At 36.1% G+C, this 24,838-nt stretch overlaps 1 protein-coding gene across 5 annotated transcripts in view; it reads left to right on the top strand.

Moving 5' to 3' along the window:
* The first annotated feature begins 260 nt into the window (after window positions 1-260).
* LOC149792219 (extended synaptotagmin-2-like) overlaps window positions 261-24,838 on the top strand; it is a 155,442-nt gene continuing 130,864 nt past the window's right edge. For all 5 annotated transcript variants that reach the window (XR_016423527.1, XR_016423529.1, XR_016423528.1 and 2 more), the window contains exons 1-2: window positions 261-642; window positions 20,523-20,564. Coding sequence is in view for 2 of the 5 variants with exons in the window: in XM_089970745.1 (XP_089826871.1) it covers window positions 358-642; window positions 20,523-20,564 (327 nt within the window). In the remaining 3 variants the exon portion in view is untranslated. The remainder of the gene's footprint in view (window positions 643-20,522; window positions 20,565-24,838) is intronic.

Genomic DNA, 24,838 nt, shown 5'->3' with positions numbered 1-24,838 from the left:
TACAAAATATGAGTTTGGTGTTCGCATTGAAATTTACCACACCTGGATTATCTAGCTGTAACCATATTGTTGGGGGATATTATTGCAAATAACAATTAAAAATATGTGCTGTGTTTTTTGTTTGTTTACTTGTTTTTCTTTATGTCTATGAATAAGAAATAGCTACGTTCCTTTTACAACAAACTGTACTTGTTACACTCCTACATATTGCCGCAAAACGTTATGCCATGTGGTGAATAGCCCGGGGTCGTTGCTATATATAGACAGATTCTTGTTTTGATTCGGCTCGATGATCTGACCAAAAGACGATCAGTGTTATTACATTTAGCTGGCAGGCTCAACGGCTAACTTTGCAAGATGGGGAAAGAAAAACCATCCACTCCAACAAAGAAGACAGCAAAGGAAGACACTTTACTTTTTAGTGTCATTAAACTCTATTTCAAGCATGCTCTGTTATTTTTACCTGTATGGGTACTCGGATATTTCAATTTCAGCCCAAGTTGGATTTTGCTTGGGTTGGTCGTGTACGTCTGGAAAGAAAAGCACACACGTGAACAACAAGCAAAGATTGAAATTTCCCAAGCAATAGCTAGAAATGAGAAGGAAGTGGTTTTGGCCAGGGTTGCGGACCTACCGTCGTGGGTAAGTACACATCTTAGCATCATAAGAATAGTAGGGGCTTCTCCCATTATGCTGTAAACCATCTAAAATGCCAGTAATGACTTTTCACTATTCGATGCAGCTTTTACGACAAGAGGATTTACCCCCTTCCCCCATTTGTTCGTGATTATCTGTTGTAAAAGATAATCGAATTGATCCTGACGACAGCCTTTCATTAACCTTGGGCTTGAATTGCTGTTCTGTGTCGGTGATTTTGGTTCAGTAGCAAAAATCTATATTTTTTTTAACAACACATTTTCTGCAATCGCCAAAACTCTTGTCATAAATATTTTTTATTGAGGAAATGTCTGAGTTTGATTGATGGTGGTTAATCGATAATGGTTAAGTGATTGATAGGTTATTTGTTTGAATTCACAGACTCAAAGTCGACACCTGGTTTGATTTGGGAAATTCACATTGAATTCTTTTTTTCCCTTTTCTTTTCTTCCCTGTCTTCAAATCCACAATGCACAAGTCCACCTTACTGTCGGAGGTGAGCTGTTTTAATTATATCTGATTGGTTGAAAAGAATAAAAAGAATTTTATGTGCATTTATTCAAGGGAGTGATTTGATCTGTTATGCATTTCAGGAATTTGCAAGTTAAGTAATGAATGCCCAAATTCACCTACCTACCACCAACTGCCAGTCAAGCATTATTTATTATCATTCCATCAGACCACTGTCCACACACAATCAAGGCTGTGTTAGAGCTATTACTACTTATGACTGGGCTGAGAGATTTTATAAGTATGTGGCATAGTGATGGTGGAAACTCTTAAGTATGTACAGTGTAGCTTAGTCATGGTGGAAACTCTTAAGTATGTATACTGTAGCTTAGTGATGGTGGAAACTCTTAAGTATGTACACTTTAGCATAGTGATAGTGGAAACTCTTAAGTATGTACCCTGTAGCTTAGTGATAGTGGAAACTCTTAAGGATGTATACAGTAGCTTAGTGATGGTGGAAACTCTTAAGGATGTACACTGTAGCTTAGTGATGGTGGAAACTCTTTAAGTATGTACACTGTAGCATAGTGATGCTGGAATCTCTTAAGTATATACCCTGTAGCTTAGTGTTAGTGGAAACTCTTAAGTATGTACACTGTAGCTTAGTGGTAGTGGAAACTCTTAAGTATGTACACTGTAGCTTAGTGATAGTGGAAACTCTTAATTATGTACCCTGTAGCTTAGTGATAGTGGAAAATCTTAAGTATGTACCCAGTAGCTTAGTGATAGTGGAAACTCTTTGGTATGTACACTGTAGCTTAGTGATAGTGGAAACTCTTAAGTATGTATACTGTAGATAATTATGTACACTGTAGCTGACTATAGGTGGAAAGTCTTAAATATGTACACTGTAGCTGACCATTGGTGGAAACTCTTAAGTATGTACACTGTAGCTGAGTGATGGTGGAATCTCATAAATATGTACACTGTAGCTGAGTGATGGTGGAAACTCATAAGCATGTACACTGTAGCTTAGTGATGGTTAGTCACCTTGGTCAGTTGTACTCAAGATTGAAACTTGTATAATTTAACTGCCTTTTAACCAATTAGAATTTTCACTGTAAACTAAAATTGCTTTTTCTTATAGATGTAAAGTGGTTAAACATTCAAAAGAAATCTTTGGATCAAAGGAAATTACAGTAAAGTCTGTATTGAGAGGTCACTGCTATAAGAGACCACCTGTTTTGAGATACCAGGATCTCCATGCACAGATTTATTGATTATATACTGTTATGTCCTGTTAAAAGAGACCACTTGTCTTGAGAGACAATTCATTTTTAGCAAAAGAGGTCTTTCAAGACAGATTCTACTATAGTATGTTAATTAGTAGGTACAGTTACATTTAATTGGCTGATAGCTAATTGGTTGATTTGTCATATTTGGTTGGTACCCTTATAATCTGATTGGTTGATTTGTCATATTGGTTGGTACACATATATGATTGGTTGATTTGTCATATTTAGTGGTACCCTTATATCTGTGTGGATGATTTGTCGCATTTGGTTTGTACCTTTTATCTTAATGGATGATTTGTCATACTTGGTTTGTACCATTTATCTGATTGGATGCTTTGTCATATTTGGTTTGTACCTTTTATCTTATTGGATGATTTGTCATACTTGGTTTTAATGTACCTTTTATCTGATTGGATGATTTGTCATACTTGGTTTGTACCTTTTATCTGATTGGATGATTTGGTGCCTACTTTTAGCCTTAAAATGGGCAATTCAAGAATCACTAGTTCTACAGTGTTAGACATCAACCCTAATAATTATTGTGGCAGAGGGGGCATGCATATCAGGGTTGATATCATAAATATAGGACTGAAAATGCAAAAACAATGACTACTGATTTGCTGACATTAGCAAATGCAATACTAAAATGTCTTGTAAATTTTTTACTACTTAATGATGTAGGTAGCAATTTTCTGTAACTTAGATAATGTTTAAACTCCATCAAAATATATTTGTGGCTGTTATATTTTAAAAATTACATATGTGTCTAACCATTGATAAAATGTAATTTCTCCAAGGTAGAAAACAGAATCTGTGATTATGTAAGGATTCAAACATGGTTAATTGTTCACTGCAAGTTCACATAATTGGTGAAATGACTGAACAGCTGGTGGTAGATAAGTGGATTATCACAATTCCTGAAATGCTGCCAGCAAAATTAATTTTAAATTGGAACCATGAAGTTGAGTTCATGATTAAGAATTAGTATTAAAAAAATTACCTAGTAATATATAATGTACAGTTTTTGATTGCTTTTATTGCTAATCTTTCCATAGTTGTACAAGAAAAGGTGGCCATTATATTTTTCCCACAACCCTAAGTGCAATATACGCCCATGTATAGCAGCATACCATGTATACTTGAGTCCAATGGCAAAAAGCATAGACCCTGATCTGTCATTGCATCATACACTGGAAGATCCGGGTCTATGTTGTTTATTCTACTGATTACTCACAAACTGCATAGACCATGATGTGCCATCGCATAATGCACTGGAAGATAAGGGTCTGTGTTGTTTATTCTACTGATTACTCACAAACTGCATAGATCCAGATCCTTCTGCACATTATCTTATGGCAGATCATGGTCTCTGCAGTTTGCAGTTAAACTCCACTTATAAGTCAGTATATACAGTCGTATAAAACGGCATACAACCACCCTGAGAGAAGACAGTCATAAAACAGCATGCATCCTAGCTGAGAGAAGACAGTCATATAAAACAGCATGCATCCTACCTGAGAGAAGATAGGGCTGGAAATTTTAAAGATCATGTGAGGCAGGATGCAAAAGTCTGAAGATGTTATCAGATTTGGAATAAAACAGTAATATTAAAATTATTTATTTATTCATTAAATATTTTATTGATTATTTGTAGAAGAGTTAGAGGAGTTTGTTGCTGCCTCCCTCTGAGCATCTTCGCTAACCAAGGTTCCGATTTGTTAACGCTATCTACACCATGTTGGGTTGAACAGATATATCTGTGCTTTGGTTCTGTGGATTTCATTGGATGTGTCAGCAAGCCACCGCATTCAATCAAAATTAAGTTGTTCAGATTTGAACACTGTTCCTGTGTGATCAAGACAAGGGGAGAACACAACTTGAATGGACTGATAAATTAGCATTTTTCCACTGCCAGCCATGTTTGTACAAAATACCTTACACTCAAATATACATCCCTCTATTATCTAACCATGCTTTCATTGTTGAACATACAAAGTATCCTTTTGAAGTCAGTTGCCTCCACAATTTTAGGCCAATATACAATCTGTTAGTTAGTTGCTATTACATGCAAAGGAAGGCAACACCTAAAATCCAATAAATGTTGCTAGGACATAGCACTAAAATAACTGCTCGATCCGCCAAGGTGTAGAAAGTGTTAACGTATTGGAACCTTCTTTGCCGAAGATGCTCCCAGTGTGACCTATGTTTGACAAGGGCAGGAAAATGTTTATACAAGAAAAACATCTTCTGGCTTGATCAGGGCAGAAAAATGTATACACAACATAAATATGTCTTCTGGCTTGATGGGGGGGCGGGGAGGAACATATTTATACAACAGAAATATGTCTTCTGGCATGATCAACACACAGAAATGTTGCATGTAGCAGGCATGTCGTATAGTTTGTTCAGGGCAGGAAAAATGTTTATACAACCCCAAAAAATATCCTCTAGTTAGATCAGGACAGGAAAATGTAAAAAGATGTCTTTGGACCAGATCAGGCTAGGAAAATGGTTTTGCAAAAAGCCACCTTCTAAAACTTGATTGGGGTAGGAAAATATTTTTTTGTTTTTGCTTTGCAGAAAGGCCGCCTTCTGTTTTGCAAATGCAGAAAAATGCTTACACGCCAAAAAGCTGCCGTCTAGCTTGAAATGAATCAGGGCAATTTATGTCCTTTGTGTTTGAACGAGAGCAGGAAGATGTTGATACAAAAAGTTTCCTTGTAGGTGAAATGAGGCCAAAAGATTTGTATATGAAAACTTCCCTCTAGCTTGAAACAGGGCAGGAAAATATGTATACAACATTACGCTTAGTTTGCATCAGTGCTGCAATGATGGCCAGGTTTGTTGACTTGTATCAGAGAGTGAATAATTTACACACCTTACTAATCACCTGTGTATGTAGGCGTTGAAACTGCACACATGTCAAGGTAAATTCTGCCAGCGATTAGTATGGATGATTTTCAACCAGACAATGGACAATGAAACGATACTGTTTATCTAACAAAATACCAGCAAAGTTGGGTGGAAAAACAGTCACTCACACTTACATTTATGTTATCAGTTTGCTGGGACCATATTCAAATTAATTACGATACTCTTGCAGACACTGACAATTAAATAGATTTAATTTATTTTCCATTTTATTTTGAGTCCATTCTGATCGGCTTAGTTAATACAGTATTAGACCGTTCTGGTGTCCTGTTGGTTAGAGTGTCTGCCTCGGATGTGGGAGGTCATGGGTTCGATCTCTGGCCGAGTCAGTAACCAAAGACTTTTAAAAATGGTACTAACAGCTGCCTCGTTTGGCATTCAGCATTAAGAGGTTAGTGTAAGGACTGGTCAGCCTGGTGTTAGGATAATGTAACTGGGTTGGACATCATACTACATGTCTGTGACATGATGCCCCAGTGCTAGAAACTGCCATGCTGCATACAACATAGCGATATGACTGAAAAATTATTAAAGCTATGTTCAAAATCCAAATCACACACACATGCATTATTGTACTAAGTATTTTGATGTCCACATCTATTACTGGCTGTTGTACAGTACACAGTCACTCATTTTACCAGCCTTTAGTTCCTCTGTCTCAACACCATGGCATTTGCTTTCTGTGTTGACACTAGCCATTCCCAGAATTGCCACAGGTGAATCAAAGTTTATACAGCATCAATTTACTTGACAAGTAAATGTAACATCCAAGTCAGTTAATAATAAAGTATTTGGTGATTAAACATTTTATGACTTGGCATGGTGTCTACATGTTTTCCTTTTTACCTGGATTTGCACAGACAGCCTCTAGTGTCATATATTTTCAAGGTTGTGTAAATAATGCAAGAAACTACATTTTATAATGAGGGCACATGAAGTGCATTAGTAATTAATGAATTCCGCTTTTATCAGTTAAAAAAGAAAAAAAGTTCTAAGAAAGAGGCAGGATTATGAAACAAAACACATTTTAATGATGGGAGCTCTAACTGATAATATACAGGCACGAGAATAGATCCAGAATGGAAATGTAAAGTTTGTCTTTGGAGGTTTTCTAAATATCTGAACTTATCAGTATTTTTGAAAGCAGGGTTTTGTGGTAGCTTGCCAAGCTCCAGCACCAACAGGCAACTAGATGTTTTTTGTTTCTTTCAATTTCCATGCAGTTAATATTAGTGTCACTTGCATTGACATTCAGTTTGCAAGTGCATCAAGTCTGAAGGTGAAACTGACAACTCTAAAACAGTTTCCATGGTCAGTTTTCTACTTAACATGAATTCCAGATTAAACAGTCAAAACACTGGGATTAAAAAAAATATTTTTCTAGTGCAGTTAACATTTTGAATTTAGATTTGACAGTCCTTTGAAATTCAGATAATTGATTATAAGTTGATTCCAATGGCAAACTCATTACACCCATTGCCATTATTCAACAGAGGATCTGGGTCTATGCCATTTGTTAGGAATCATTAATAGAACAAACAACAGTTGAAGTGGAACTCTAGTAATAGGTGTGTATATACAGTAATAGACCATGATGTGTAAATGGCATGTGTTGAGTATGTACAGTAATAGACCATGATGTGTAAATGCCATGTGTTGAGTATGTACAGTAATAGACCATGATGTGTAAATGCCATGTGTTGAGTATATACAGTAATAGACCATGATGTGTAAATGCCATGTGTTGAGTATGTACAGTAATAGACCATGATGTGTAAATGCCATGTGTTGAGTTTGTACAGTAATAGACCATGATGTATAAATGCCATGTGTTGAGTATGTACAGTAATAGACCATGATGTGTAAATGCCATGTGTTGAGTATGTACAGTAATAGACCATGATGTGTAAATGCCATGTGTTGAGTATGTACAGTAATATACCATGTTGTGTAAATACCATGTGTTGATTCTGTACAGTAATAGACCATGATGTGTAAATGCCATGTGTTGATTCTGTACAGTAATAGACCATGATGTTTAAATGCCATGTGTTGAGTATGTACAGTAAAAGACCATGTAAAAATGTGCAAGGTTCATAATGAGTTTTTCTTAGATCATTATTTGTGTCAATATGCATCAAAACTTAGACACAGTTATTATGCTGCTATAAACTCTTTGCTGAATTGTGAAGTTCAGGGTTTTAAGGGGGGGGGGACTAGGATTTTCTTTCAAAGCAAGGTGTTTTATCTCTTTCACCAAAAGAAAATAATTTTTAAAATAATATAATGGATGTAATTAGTTCTTTATTTCTACCAATTTAGAATATTTATTTCAAGATATTTTGGAACTGGAAATATTTGATATAAAATTTCCACCCCACCCCATTAGGAAAACTCCAATAGTCAGTCCCTAAAATAAAAGTATACTGTGCATTATGTTCACTCATGTATTTTCAATCCTACATGAAATGGTGCACACATAATGATGACTATCCAAACATGTCCCCTACATCACAGATGTTTTAAAAAGTGTACACAGAATGACTATCCAAAAATTTCCTCTACATCATAGATGTTTGAAATAGTGTACACAGAATGATGACTATCCAAAAATGTCCTCTACATCATAGATGTTTGAAATAGTGTACACAGAATGATGACTATCCAAAAATGTCCCCTACATCATAGATGTTTGAAAAAGTGCACACAAAATGATGACTATCCAAAAATTTCCCCTATATCATAGATGTTTTAAAAAGTGTACACAGAATGATGACTATCCAAAAATGTCCCCTACATCATAGATGTTTGAAAAAATGCACACAAAATGATGACTATCCAAAAATGTCTTCTACATCATAGATGTTTGAAATAGTGTATGCAGAATGATGACTATCCAAAAATGTCCCCTACATCATAGATGTTTGAAAAAGTGCACGCAAAATGATGACTATCCAAAAATTTCCCCTACATCATAGATGTTTTAAAAAGTGTACACAGAATGATGACTATCCAGAAATGTCCCCTACACCGTAGATGTTTGAAAAAGTGCACACAAAATGATGACTATCCAAAAATTTCCTCTACATCATAGATGTTTTAAAAAGTGTACACAGAATGATGACTATCCAAAAATGTCCCCTACACCATAGATGTTTGAAAAAGTGCACACAAAATGAATACTATCCAAAAATGTCCTCTACATCATAGATGTTTGAAATAGTGTACGCAGAATGATGACTATCCAAAAATGTCGCCTACATCATAGATGTTTTAAAAAGTGTACACAGAATGATGACTATCCAAAAATGTCCCCTACATCATAGATGTTTGAAAAAGTGCACACAAAATAATGACTATCCAAAAAGTCCTCTACATCATAGATGTTTGAAATAGTATACGCAGAATGATGACTATCCAAAAATGTCCCCTACATCATAGATGTTTGAAATAGTGTACGCAGAATGATAACTATCCAAAAATGTGCCCTTTATCATAGATGTTTGAGAAAGTGTATGCAGAATGATGACTATCCAAAAATGTCCTCATCATCATGGATGTTTGAAAAACAGAATGATGACTATCCAAAAATGTCCCCATCATCATAGATGTTTGAAATAGTATACGCAGAATGATGACTATCCAAAAATCTCCCCTACATCATAGATGTTTGAAAAAGTGCACACAAAATGATGACTATCCAAAAATTTCCCCTACATCATAGATGTTTTAAAAAGTGTACACAGAATGATGACTATCCAAAAATGTCCCCTACATCATAGATGTTTGAAATAGTGTACGCAGAATGATGACTATCCAAAAATGTCCCCATCATCATAGATGTTTGAAAAAGTGTACACAGAATGATTATTAAAAAATGACTCCAGATTCTGAAAACAATCTGACCAGTCAGAAGACTCTATTCATGGACATTTTGAGTAAGATTTCTCAGTTTGGAGTAAAACTGCATTATTTGTGGTGGGAAGCAGTTGGAATAATTTATTTTGCCATGAATCAGGTTTCACTGTATTGTTGACCGCTCTGTTGGCCTAGTGGTTAAAGTGTCTGCCTCAGATGTGGCAGGTAAGGTGTTGCAGCCCCTAATGAATCATATCAAAGACTTATAAAAGGTATTAACACCTGCAGTCACTTAGTGATCAGCATTAAGAGGTTAGTGTTAGGATAATGTGACTGGGTGAGACATGATGCTACATGTCTGCGACATGATGCCCCATTTTCATTTTCTACCTTTATTTCTTCAGTAAATACATCCTTATATTCAGAAAATTTCATAGCTAAACATCATTATAAACTGCCACACTGCAGACATCATAGTGATATGACTGATTTTTTTTTAAAGATAAGTTAAAAATCCAAATCACACACACACACACACACTGTAATGTCTAAAATAGGATTCATGACCATACATGTGTTTTATCATGGACTGCATCAATGTGAGGTACACTATACTGAGGGTCCATTGTCATTCATGCCCATAACTATGTCATATAATAGACTGCATTATAGTGAGGGTCTACAGTAATGTCTAAATTGGGATTCATGATCATACCCGTGTCATATAATGGATTGCATTATAGTGAGGGTCTACAGTAATGTCTAAAATGGGATTCATGATCATATCTGTGTCATATAATAGACTCCATTATAGTGAGGGTCCACAGTAATGTCTAAATTGGGAATCACGATCATATCTGTGTCATATAATAGACTCCATTATAGTGAGGGTCCACAGTAATGTCTAAATTGGGAATCAAGATCATATCTTTGTCATATAATAGACTCCATTATAGTGAGGGTCCACAGTAATGTCTAAATTGGGATTCATGATCATATCTGTGTCGTATAATGGATTGCATCAAAGAGAGGGTCCACATTAATGTCTAAATTGGGATTCATGATCATATCTGTGTCATATAATGGATTGCATCAAAGTGAGGTACACTATGTTGAGGGTCCACTGTAATGTGTAATAGGTGTGTGATCCACCATTTAGCATTTCATTAGTATGTGAAGTGGTAAAGGTATGAAAGACTGCCATCTAAAATTAGTAAATTGGATTCTTGCTTTTGATTGATTGTTTTGCAAAATAATGTTTTTATTCATTTATACAGACAGCGTTTTCAGAGAAAAGACGTTAATTAGCATCAGCAGAAAAGTAAATGTCTGTTTTTTTACATACGGATATCCAGATGATTCTCTAAAAATATCATTTCTTGAAGTTGAAAATGTAGTGAAAAACCACACTTCCCAGTCCTTCATTTGAAATTTTCTGAATATAAGCCAGGATGGATTTATTGAAGAAATAAAGGTAGAAAATTAAACTGTAATGTGCAGTTGTCACTCATTCTGTCAAAGTTTTATTGAAATTGTATAGTAACTAGACAGAAGCCTGTGATTGTGCATCTTGTTCAACTTCCAGTCGTACTGCATGCCCCTCTCACCAGTTGAGTGATCAGAGTTGCAACAGTTTATCACACATTTTGTTGATAGTTTAGAAGTTAGCAAGAATTCAGTAATCACAGATTCTAGCTTAGACCCTGTTTAATTTCCATGGTTGTACTGCATGCTCTTTCCACCAGTTGAATGGTTTACATGCTAGACACAAAGTCAGTGGGTTATAAGTTCAAATCCTGACTAGATGTGCCTGGGTTGGTTAGTAGGATATTTGTATTGGTAGTTCACTGTGTTCCCATTGTCTGGCTGCTAGTTTTTCATACATTGATGGACCACTAAACACATATCTAGCAGTCAGATAACCATTCCATTCCCCCCACCACCACCATGGAGATGAGAATGACATTAATATTTCAGAAACATTTTTTCTTATGTTGCAGTCAGTGCTTATGTTCAGTTACATTGTAACAATCAGTTTTGTTGTATCAAAATCAATTACATTTTCCATTAGCGCTTTGACTGAAATTATACACAATTAAAATAAATATTCTGAATTGTCTCAGTTCACAGTAATTACAATACCCTTGTTTAGATTGTAGGGAGAAGTCATGGAGTAATATTTTCTGCATTGTTGAGTATCATTTTACTGATAACCTTTCTAAAGATTACTAGGTAATAAAGTTAAGTAAACATATAGTTGATTGCCATGATGTATCAATTCTAGAACATTGTGACATGTATAGGGCTAGGGGCCATCCATTTAGTACGTACATAAAAATCTGGCAAAGCGGGACCCCTTCTTCCTCCCTGTACACATGCATACATTTTAACACAACCCCCCACCTGCATACATATGCTTGGCATAACAACCCCACCCCAAAATTCTATAGAACGGCCTATATTTAATCTACACAGAAATGATCAAGGATTAATAGTATTAACGTGTTTAATAAAACAGATAGTCCACTGACATTGATTGTCTGGCAGCATCAAAGAAATAAAGAAATAAGCCATGTAACTTTAAAAAGTTTGTCTAGTGTCCACTAAAATTCAAATGCCAACTGAACCCAGTCAAACAGGTTACATATTAAACAAATTATTATTGAGATTTTACCACCCCACCCATTCCCCGGTTTCCTAAGCGTACATATATTATCAGTAGACACCCCCCCCCCCATACACAAGCATATGCATTTGGGTTAAACCCCTTCCCCCCTCCATGTGTACATAATAAATGGACAGCCCCCTAAATCAATTCTAACAATTGTGACTCGTGTACAGGGCTAAATCAATTCTAACCATTGTGCATCGTGTACAGGGATACATTTTAAAACATTGTGACACACCTACAGGGCTAAATCAATTCTAACCACTGTGACTCTTGTACAGGGCTAAATCAATTCTAACCATTGTGACTCATGTACAGGGCTAAATCAATTCTAACCATTGTGACTCGTGTACAGGGCCAAATCAATTCTAACCATTGTGACTCATGTACAGGGCTAAATCAAATCTAAAAAATTGTGATACAGAGCTGAAGCATTTCTAAATTATTGTCACACACACGCACATAAGTAGGGCTAAATCAGTTCTTAACCATTATGACACATGTACAGGGCTAAATAAATTTTAAAACATTGTGACACACATACAGTGCTAAATCAATTCTGTATCACTGTGACACATGTACAGGGCTAAATCAATTCTAGGAATTAGTTTCTACTATATACCTGTACCAAATAACTTTGATCCTCTGGTTTGGACATTGAGGAATCTTGTTGAGCAGATTTTGTAGAAACTACAGGTAATATATGGTCATTTGAACTGGACAGTAATAAAGAGGGCATTAATGTGGATTTGATTTAATTGTGCCAATTATATATCTAATTAAGGCTTTGTAACAATGATGTATTTTCAGAAAAAAAGAACCTTGACTGATTTCTTTACTTTTCCTATTTTCTTGCAAAATGGTCTTTTCTCAGACAGGTAATAAATTTGAGATCAGTTTATTAGAAAGCATACATGAAACGTGAATTCTAGATTGCAGTTTTCATCATTTGTGTGAATTTGTACCCTTGTACAAAGAAAAACCAGGTTAAAACCAAAGGGTGGATGTAATCTGTTACCATTTTACATCTCTGCTGAGTATCCTACTTCTTAAGTATTACCAACACAGGAAAAGGGGTCATGACCCTACAAGAAATATCCCACACATTAATAATAACATTGGTTGAGAATTTTCATCGCTTGCTTTTTGGTAGCATTACAAGTTCATTGTGATATGGTACTTAAAGCTCATAAACACCAAGATATCAGAAAACTCAAGATAATTTTTTACAGACATGAAGAATGTTGATATTTTTATGTTAATGAACAGACATTTTTATGTTAATGAACAATCATGCTACATTAGTATCTGACAGTGAACACACTTTATCATTATGCACCTCAAGAAAATACAAAACATTTTTGGCTAGGTCATTCAGATTGGTCCAGTTGCCAAGTGGATGACTAATGTCTCATTTCAAATGCATCTATTTCAGATTATTACAGAACTTTATTGATATAATCCTTCCTTTTTTTACATCTAGTGATTATTCAATAAGTAATTTATAACTCAAGTTAAATGACATACCATTAGCTGCTTGCATTGATTGTCAGATTAAATTTTATTACACTGTCCAGAACTGAAAATGTACTGGGCAGGAGCGATCCCCCATCTCTAGTTGGAAAAAGGAGGAATTTTCATGAATATAGAAGGGCTTTAAGAAATAATGAAAGAAGGAATGTACAATTTTTATTAAATTTTCAATGTGATTAAAAATAAAGAAATTACAGTGAATCACACAATCACATGTCCTTGAATAGACCAGACCGTAAAGTATGTGTCCCACAATCACATGTCCTTGAATAGACTAGACTGGAAAGCATGTGTCACACAATCGCATGTCCTTGAATAGACCAGACTGTAAAGCATGTGTCACACAATCGCATGTCCTTGAATAGACTAGACTGTAAAGCATGTGTCACACAATCACATGTCCTTGAATAGACCAGACCGTAAAGCATGTGTCCCACATTCACATGTCCTTGAATAGACCAGACCGTAAAGCATGTCCCACATTCACATGTCCTTGAATAGACCAGACCGTAAAGCATGTGTCCCACATTCACATGTCCTTGAATCATGTGTCCCACATTCACATGTTCTTGAATAGACCAGACCATAAAGCATGTGTCCCACAATCGCATGTCCTTGAATGGACCAGACCGTAAAACATGTGTCCCACATTCACATGTCCTTGAATCATGTGTCCCACATTCACATGTTTTTGAATAGACTAGACTGTAAAGCATGTCCCACAATCACATGTCCTTGAATAGATCAGACCGTAAAGCATGTGTCCCACAATCGCATGTCCTTGAATAGACCAGACTGTAAAGCATGTGTCCCACATTCACATGTCCTTGAATGGACCAGACCGTAAAGCATGTGTCCCACATTCACATGTCCTTGAATAGACCAGACCATAAAGCATGTGTCCCACATTCACATGTCCTTGAATAGACCAGACCGTAAAGCATGTGTCCCACATTCACATGTCCTTGAATAGACCAGACCGTAAAGCATGTGTCCCACATTCACATGTCCTTGAATAGACCAGACCATAAAGCTTATGATTTTAAGTCTTTGGTTATGTATTGTACAAACACTTCTCATTTTCATGCTGCTGATGAATAGAGTAAAACCTGTCTTGAGTGATCACCGCCATGAGAGACTACCTGTCTTGAGTGACCACTGCTATGAGAGACCACCTGTCTTGAGTGACCACTGCTATAAGAGACCATAATCCCCATAAACATATTTATTGATTATATAGCGTTACAACCTGTTATGAGAGACCACCTGTCTTCAGAGACCATTATTTTTTGGCAGAAGGGGTGGTCTTTCAAGACAGGTTCTACTGTATAAACAAAAACAATCCACATCAGTTGTTTCTGTTCTAAATGATTACTCAGCTAGTGAAGTTTAACATTTGCCCATACAGCATTTCTATAGTAACATTTGGGGCCCTGAGTGGCCGAGTGATCTAAAGCGCTGTCCGTCATGGATCACTGCCATCTCACCTCTGTCTGTGTGGGTTTGAGTCTTGGGCTTGGCCAGTGTGGATATGTGAGAAAGCTTGCCGGTAGCTTCTCGTGGGTTGGTGGTTCTTTCCAGGGTTTTCCCCGTGTTTCTTCCTCCACCATTAATACTGGCTGGCATGTATAGCCTATCTTGTTCTGAAAAATGGTGTTAAACCGTATAACAACAACACCAACTGTAGTAACGTTTAACATGTGCCCATACAGCATTTTTGTAGTAAAGTTTAACATTTGCCCATACAGCATTTCTGTATGTAGTCAAGTTTAACATTTGCCCATACAGCATTTCTGTAGTCAAGTTTAACATGTGCCCATACTGCATTTCTGTATGTAGTCAAGTTTAACATTTGCCCATAAAGCATTTCTGTAGTCCAGTTTAACATGTGCCCATACAGCATTTCAGTAGTCAAGTTTAAAATATGCCCATACAGCATTTCAGTAGTCAAGTTTAACATTTGCCCGTACAGCATTTCAATAGTAAAGGTTAACATGTGCCAATTTACAGCATTTCTGCTACAAGTTTAGTTTTCTGCAGTTTGAGATTGGAATTATTGTTATTGTTTAGGCAAATCAAACAAGCGATGAACAGTGTGAAAAGAAAGGTAGAATGGTCAATACTAAAAAAAATATTACTTTTTTTCTGATCTGGCTTGTGTTTGTCGTGTCATAGTTTCCAACCTAAAGTTACTGGTTCATAGGTGAAAGCATATATATATATATATATATATATATATATATATATATATATATATATATATATATATATATATATATTCAGTACCAGTTATTATTTTTTCTTGCTTATATGATAAACAGTTGTAGGGTCAGGGTCATTGAAATAGGGTAGATTGAGTTACTGTAATCACATTTTATATTTGTATCTCCTTAATGAGATTGCCAGTAATGTTACTCTAATTGTATCATTTCCAAAACTGACATAAAATAAATGATTGGGGAAAATGGTAATATAAAAACAAGTCTTGTAACAGAAATAGCTTCCTAGTTATTTATGTTGTATACAATTTAACAAGGACAGAAGAATCATTGACATAGAGGGACAATAAAAAGGGTTAATTTCTTCATAGAGTTAATTTTACAAAGCCAATGGTTACAAGAAATACACAGGTAACATGCATCACCAGAGTCTGTTTACTTGAAATTCCATGTTAATTACATTGCATCACCAGAATCTTTTTACATGAAATTCAGGTTAATTACATTGCATCACCAGAGTCTATTTACATGAAATTCCAGGTTAATTACATTGCATCACCAGAATCTTTTTACATGAAATTCCAGGTTAATTACATTGCATCACCAGAGTCTATTTACATGAAATTCCATGTTAATTACATTGCATCACCAGAATCTTTTTACATGAAATTCCAGGTTAATTACATTGCATCACCAGAGTCTATTTACATGAAATTCCAGGTTAATTACATTGCATCACCTGAGTCTATTTACATGAAATTCCAGGTTAATTACATTGCATCACCAAAGTTTATTTACATTAAATTTCAGGTTAATTACAGTCAAATATGGAAATTACTAAGGGCTTTAACTCTGCCTGAATAAATATGGTATTTGCATACTAATTATATCAAACATTTTAATAGTGTAACTGATGTACATGGGTTAGAAAGAAATGATGAAAGCAACTCTTCCTAAAATGGAGAGGGGGGCAGAGATCAATGGAAATTTTATTAATTTAAATAAATTTTGGTGGCTTCTCATTATTTTATTTGGAATTTTTCTAGGGAAATATTACTCTTAACGAAAAGGGGGAGACTGATTTTTTTTTAAAACTGGAATACAAATTGCTGACTCCATATTGGATCAATTATCATCTGAAAAATTATCATGGGACATAATTCTGCAGTGAAAGGGAGATAATTAAATGGGAACTGTTACCGATGTATTGATTAGAATAGATTATTATATTGAATTAGCTTCCAAGAAAGTGTTTTTCTTCATCTAGAAAACTTCGAGTAGATAAAACTCAACACAAATAAGACTTGTGTTTAACAGAGAGACAATCAAGAGAAAGTCGTGCTTTATTTAATAATCCTGGGAACTGTTAGATTTGTTTATAACAGAGACAATCAAAGGAAATTCATGCTTTATTTAATAATCCTGGCAATTGGTAGACATGTGTATAATAGAGAGACAATCCAAGAAATATTCTGCAGACTAGAATGAATAAGCTCCACATCACCTCAAATTTGACTTAACAGGATCATTCAAGGAACGGTTAGGGGGACATAACTATATCCAAAGGTGGTCTAACTGAGATAAATAGCTAGGTAGGCTGAATTGGCTGTATCAGATTTGTGTGAATCATCCTTGTTATACACTGTCCTTGACTGGGCTGTGTAAGCAGCTGTTAAGCTCTGTTGCTCAGAACATGCTGAAGTACTGTACCTAGGTAATACTTTTTGACAGGTGCAGTGATGTGTGACTAGGTGAAGGTAAATAAATTTATGTATATATTATATCCATGTGATAAACCCATTCCAGTATGCTGTAAATATTCTAAATATCTTTTCATCATCAGTGTTACTAATTTATGTTTTATGGTACTAACAAATTAACCCTGGTCTGTTGTCACTAATAGCCTTACTGATACTTGTCTGCTGTTTTAAAAAATTCAGATTTTTTAAGTAAGAGTAGGCTTACATACATGGGCAGAAGATCCAGTATATGTTACAATGTGTGTCTCTATAGTACAAGAGTGACTGGATTATTACAGTATGAATTTTTATGACATTACAAGGTGAAAACTGCTGGGATGCCCCACTCTTCTTTACCCTGATGGTTAGAGCATCTGCCTCGGATGTGGGAGGTCGTGGGTTTGATACTAACAGCTGCCTTGCTTGGCGCTCAGCATTAAGAGGTTAGTGTTAGGACTGGTTGGCCTGGTGTCAGGATAATGTGACTGGGTGGGACATGATGCTACATGTCTGCGGCATGATGCCTCAGTGCTAGACATCACTATAAACTGCAACACTGCAGACATCGTAGCGATATGCCTGAAAAATTGTTAAAGCTACGTTAAAAATCCAAATCACACCCACACCCACACACCAGTCTTCTTTACAAGGACCAGTCTGATGAACAACTGGTACAGAGTGATTATCATTGGTCAGCAGACCAGTCTAATGAAGATCTATTACTGAGTGATAATAATCTGTTAACAATCTAGCATGTTCACAGATGAGCATAAATTAAGGTCATGCCTAGATACTGGCCAAAACACTGATGTCATCATTTTGCTGACCAGTGAAATCTGTTCATTAAGCAATAAAATGCAGACCTGTTGACCAATATAATTGTCCATTTTTTCTATTTGTTTGCAGATTTTAATTTAAAAAATTTACAGTTTGGGAAAAAATTCAATCTTTGTCAGGTTACTGATTGAAGTGAAGGAGTATTTATTTACAGAAAACGCCTCTTGAAATAAACCATATCAGCAAGGGTGTGTAGTTTTCATTTATGGCTGTTTTATTCCATACTGATACATGTTTGTACAGTCCAGGCAGGCCATAGCCTGGCTGTTTTCTCAACATACTTATCTTTCTTGTTACAGTCTGGGCGGACCACGGCCTGACTGTTTTCTTAACATTTGATCTGTATTGATACAGTCCAGGCATATCACAGCCTGGCTGTTTTCTCCCCATATTGATCTTTGTTGGTAGTCTGGGCAGACCACAGCCTGGCTGTTTCCTCTTCATGTTGACCTTTGTTGGTAGTCTGGGCAGACTGCAGCCTAGCTGTTTTCTCTTCATATTGATCTGTGTTGGTACAGTCTAGGCAGACCACAGCCTGTTTTCTGTCCATGTTGATCTTTGTTTGTAGTCTTGACAGACCACAGCCTGGCTGTTTTCTCTCCATGTTGATTTTTGTTGGTAGCCTTGACAGACCACAGCCTGGCTGTTTTCTCTCCATGTTGATCTTTGTTGGTAGTCTTGACAGACAACAGCCTGGCTGTTTTCTCTCCATGTTGATCTTTGTTGGTACAGTTCAGGCAGACAACATAATGACTGTATTCTCCCATTATTGATCTATGTTGTTACTTATCTTTGTTGGCCAAGTGGAGAACCAAACACAGGTGGACAAAGGTGCCAATCTGGGCAGACCAATACTGATGTTTCCTTGCTAAGATAATGCTGAATAATTTGTTAATTGTAGCATCATTAATTGCTTTTGTTGAAAAAAATGACACAAGTGAAACATGGAAATATACGTACCATGATGTGACTGTAAGGTAAATTTCATGTATATTTGATGAGATTGAATTAAAGGTATGGATTTCTAATTTAGCCACAAGCTGTGATGCTTTAATGCTGTACTGCAGCACATCCCTGCATAATCAGAGATCTATATATAAAAGACACAGCTGTGCATAATGATGACCTTGGTAGCCTTGAACATGCAAAACACTTTTATTTGTATATCTCATCTCATTATTTGTATATCTCAACCGGATTTATTATTTTTTGTGCGACTTGCCAGATCTAGTAATCAGGTCTAGTAATTCAGATATACGCAACTGCAGAGAAGCACATTATTTTTTTTATTTGAACTCTGAGGCTTGAATTCTGATTGTATGGTCTTTTACTAGGACCATTAGGAGATAGCAATTCTGATTGTATGGTCTGTTACTAGGACCATTAGGAGATACCAATTCTGATTGTATGGTCTGTTACTAGGACAATTAGGAGATAACAATTCTTATTGTATGGTCTGTTACTAGGACCATTAGAAGATAACAATTCTTATTGTATGGTCTGTTACTAGGACCATTAGCATTAAAAGTGAATACTAAAATAGCCCCATTAACTGCATTAAAAGAGAGGACCAAAACAGACCCCATTAACAGCATTAAAAGCAAGGATCAAACTACCCACCATTAACAGTATCAAAAGCAAGGACCAAAAATAGCCCCCATTAACAGTATTATAGTGAGGACCATGGTTATAGCCACCTTAAGTGTTCAAGCCAAGGCCATCATTATAGTTGTGACCACCCAGTCACATTATTCTGACACCTTGCTGACCAGTCCTAACACTAAACTCTTAATGCTGAGCTCCAAACAAGGCAGTTGTTAGTACCATTTTTGTAAGTCTTTGGTATGACTTGGTCAGGGATCGAACCCACGACCTCCCGCATCTGTGGCGGACACTCTAACCACTAGGCCACCAGAGCGGTTACGTGTGATGGGAACATAGTTTTTGACATTGGTCTGTGCTCATAATAATCATTCTGTAACTGTGTGAAATGTGCCCAAACAATAATTGTGTAATCAAAGAGTATTTCTGGAGAATTTTCCTTGGATCTATTATTTGTAATCCTGCAGAAAACTCTGAACAAATTAACAAATGTAACTCAAAAGAAATCAAACCTTTAATCTATAGGACATTATATTTACACATTTTTTCCTGTGTAGATTATAACGGAGGTGAAATATACATGTTTGCATTAACATAGAAAAGAGGCTCATACATGTCTCTTATAAGCAAGTGTCCTTTATATGAAGGCATCTGCTAAGGTAGTTTCCATTGTGCTACTAGGTGTCATTGTAATGTTGAAGTTCTTCACAATAATGTTTTTCTTCTTTTTCAGGTGTCTTTCCCAGATGTTGAAAGGGCAGAATGGCTGAATAAGGTAACTTATATTTTATAAAGGCACAAATATTCATTGATAATTGTGGGGAGGGGAGGATCAGCTCATGACTTGTAGAGGCACAAATATTCATTGATAATTATGGGGAGGGGAGGATCAGCTCATGACTTGTAGAGGCACAAATATTCATTGATAATTGTGGGGAGGAGAGGATCAATTCATGGCTTATAGAGGCACAAATATTCATTGATAATTGTGGGGAGGGAAGGATCAACTCATGGCTTATAGAGGCACAAATATTCATTGATAATTGTGGGGAGGAGAGGATCAACTCGTGGCTTATAGAGGCACAAATATTCATTGATAATTATGGGGAGGAGAGGATCAACTCATGACTTGTAGAGGCACAAATATTCATTGATATTTATGGGGAGGAGAGATCAACTCATGGCTTATAGAGGCACAAATATTCATTGATAATTGTGGGGAGGGGAGGATCAACTCATGGCTTATAGAGGCACAAATATTCATTGATAATTATGGGGAGGGGAGGATCAGTTCATGGCTTATAGAGGCACAAATATTCATTGATAATTGGGGGGAGGGAAGGATCAACTCATGGCTTATAGAGGCGCAAATATTCATTGATAATTATGGGGAGGAGAGGATCAACTCATGGCTTATAGAGGCACAAATATTCATTGATAATTATGGGGAGGAGAGGATCAACTCATGACTTGTAGAGGCACAAATATTCATTGATAATTATGGGGAGGAGATATCAACTCATGGCTTATAGAGGCACAAATATTCATTGATAATTATGGGGAGGGGAGGATCAGTTCATGGCTTATAGAGGCACAAATATTCATTGATAATTATGGGGAGGGGAGGATCAACTCATGGCTTATAGAGGCACAAATATTCATTGATAATTGTGGGGAGGAGAGGATCAACTCATGGCTTATAGAGGCACAAATATTCATTGATAATTGTGGGGAGGGGAGGATCAACTCATGGCTTATAGAGGCACAAATATTCATTGATAATTGTGGGGAGGAGAGGATCAACTCATGGCTTATAGAGGCACAAATATTCATTGATAATTGTGGGGAGGGGAGAATCAACTCATGGCTTATAGAGGCACAAATATTCATTGATAATTGTGGGGAGGGGAGGATTAACTCATGGCTTATAAGTCACCCATTGATAATTAAGGGGGTGGGAAACTAAAGTATTCTTGTGGCTCATAAAGAATTCTTGGATTAATGATATGGTGAGAATCTACAGTCTTCATGAACATACATATGGCTAATAGCAGATCCATGGCTAATAGAGGGGATGGTAATCTACAGTCTCCATGATCATACTGTAACTTGTAAGATACATGGATAATAGAGGGAATGGAAATCTACAGTCTTCATGATCATACTGTAGCTTGTATGATACATGGATAATAGAGGGGATGGTAATCTAGTCTTCATGATCATGGTGTAGTTTGTAAGACAGATGGATAATAGAGGGAATGGAAATCTACAGTCTTTATGATCATAGTGTAGCTTGTAAGATACATGGATAATAGAGGGGATGGTAATCTACAGTCTTCATGATCATAGTGTAGTTTGTAAGATAGATGGATAATAGAGGGAATGGAAATCTACAGTCTTCATGATCATAGTGTAGCTTGTAAGATACATGGATAATAGAGGGGATGGTAATCTACAATCTTCATGATCATAGTGTAGTTTGTAAGATACATGGATAATAGAGGGAATGGAAATCTACAGTCTTCATGATCATAGTGTAGCTTGTAAGATACATGGATAATAGAGGGAATGGAAATCTACAGTCTTCATGATCATACTGTAGCTTATAAGATACATGGATAATAGAGGGGATGGAAATCTACAGTCTTCATGATCATACTGTTGTTGGTAAGATACATGGATAATAGAGGGAATGGAAATCTACAGTCTTCATGATCATAGTGTAGCGTGTAAGATACATGGATAATAGAGGGGATGGAAATCTTCAGTTGTCATGATCATACTGTAACTTGTAAGCTACATGGATAATAGAGGGGATGGAAATCTACAGTCTTCATGATCATACTGTTGTTGGTAAGATACATGGATAATAGAGGGAATGGAAATCTACAGTCTTCATGATCATAGTGTAGCTTGTAAGATAGATGGATAACAGAGGGGATGGAAATCTACAGTCTTCATGATCATAGTGTAGCTTGTAAGATACATGGATAATAGAGGGGATGGTAATCTACAGTCTTCATGATCATAATGTAGCTTATAAGATACATGGATAATAGAGGGAATGGAAATCTACAGTCATCATGATCATAGTGTAGTTTGTAAGATACATGGATAATAGAGGGAATGGTAATCTACAGTCTTCATGATCATAATGTAGCTTATAAGATACATGGATAATAGAGGGAATGGAAATCTACAGTCATCATGATCATACTGTAGCTTGTAAGATACATGGATAATAGAGGGAATGGAAATCTACAGTCTTCATGATCATAATGTAGCTTATAAGATACATGGATAATAGAGGGAATGGAAATCTACAGTCATCATGATCATACTGTAGCTTGTAAGATACATGGATAATAGAGGGGATGGAAATCTACAGTCTTCATGATCATAATGTAGCTTATAAGATACATGGATAATAGAGGGAATGGAAATCTACAGTCATCATGATCATAGTGTAGTTTGTAAGATAGATGGATAATAGAGGGGATGGAAATCTACAGTCTTCATGATCATACTGTAGCTTGTAAGATACATGGATAATAGAGGGAATGGAAATCTACAGTCTTCATGATCATACTGTAGCTTGTAAAATACATGGATAATAGAGGGGATGGAAATCTACAGTCTTCATGATCATAGTGTAGCTTGTAAGATACATGGATAATAGAGGCAATGGAAATCTACAGTCTTCATGATCATAATGTAGCTTGTAAGATACATGGATAATAGAGGGAATGGAAATCTACAGTCTTCATGATCATAGTGTAGCTTGTAAGATACATGGATAATAGAGGGAATGGAAATCCACAGTCTTCATGATCATAGTGTAGCTTGTAAGATACATGGATAATAGAGGGAATGGAAATCTACATTCTTCATGATCATAGTGTAGCTTGTAAGATACATGGATAATAGAGGGAATGGAAATCTACAGTCATCATGATCATACTGTAGCTTGTAAGATAGATGGATAATAGAGGGAGTGGAAATTTACAGTCTTCATGATCATAGTGTAGCTTGTAAGATACATGGATAATAGCAGGGATGGAAATCTACAGTCTTCATGTTTATAGTGTAGCTTGTAAGATACATGGGTAATAGAAGGGATGGAAATCTAGTCTTCATGATCATAGTGTAGCTTGTAAGATACATGGATAATAGACGGGATGGTAATCTACAGTCTTCATGATCATACTGTAGCTTGTAAGATACATGGATAATAGAGGGAATGGAAATCTACAGTCTTCATGATCATAGTGTAGCTTGTAAGATACATGGATAATAGAGGGAATGGAAATCTACAGTCTTCATGATCATAGTGTAGCTTGTAAGATACATGGATAATAGAGGGGATGGAAATCTAGTCTACATGATCATAGTGTAGTTTGTAAGATAGATGGATAATAGAGGGAATGGAATTCTACAGTCTTCATGATCATAGTGTAGCTTGTAAGATACATGGCTAATAGAGGGTATGGAAATCTACAGTCTTCATGATCATAGTGTAGCTTATAAGATACATGGATAATAGACGGGATGGTAATCTAGTCTTCATGATCATAGTGTAGCTTGTAAGATACATGGATAATAGAGGGAATGGAAATCTACAGTCTTCATGATCATAGTGTAGCTTGTAAGATACATGGATAATAGAGGGGATGGTAATCTAGTCTTCATGATCATAGTGTAGCTTGTAAGATACATGGATAATAGAGGGAATGGAAATCTACAGTCTTCATGATCATACTGTAGCTTGTAAGATACATGGATAATAGAGGGAATGGAAATCTACAGTCTTCATGATCATAGTGTAGCATAGTGTAGCTTGTAAGATACATGGATAATAGAGGGGATGGTAATCTAGTCTTCATGATCATAGTGTAGCTTGTAAGATACATGGATAATAGAGGGGATGGTAATCTACAGTCTTCATGATCATACTGTAGCTTGTAAGATACATGGATAATAGAGGGAATGGAAATCTACAGTCTTCATGATCATAGTGTAGCTTGTAAGATACATGGATAATAGAGGGGA

Source organism: Sinohyriopsis cumingii, chromosome 9 (genome assembly GCF_028554795.1).
Source record: "Sinohyriopsis cumingii isolate HCF-2022 chromosome 9, ASM2855479v2, whole genome shotgun sequence".
NCBI lineage: Eukaryota > Metazoa > Mollusca > Bivalvia > Unionida > Unionidae > Sinohyriopsis > Sinohyriopsis cumingii.
Note: the sequence above shows the minus strand (reverse complement) of the source record. Positions and strands in the feature narration are given on the sequence as shown.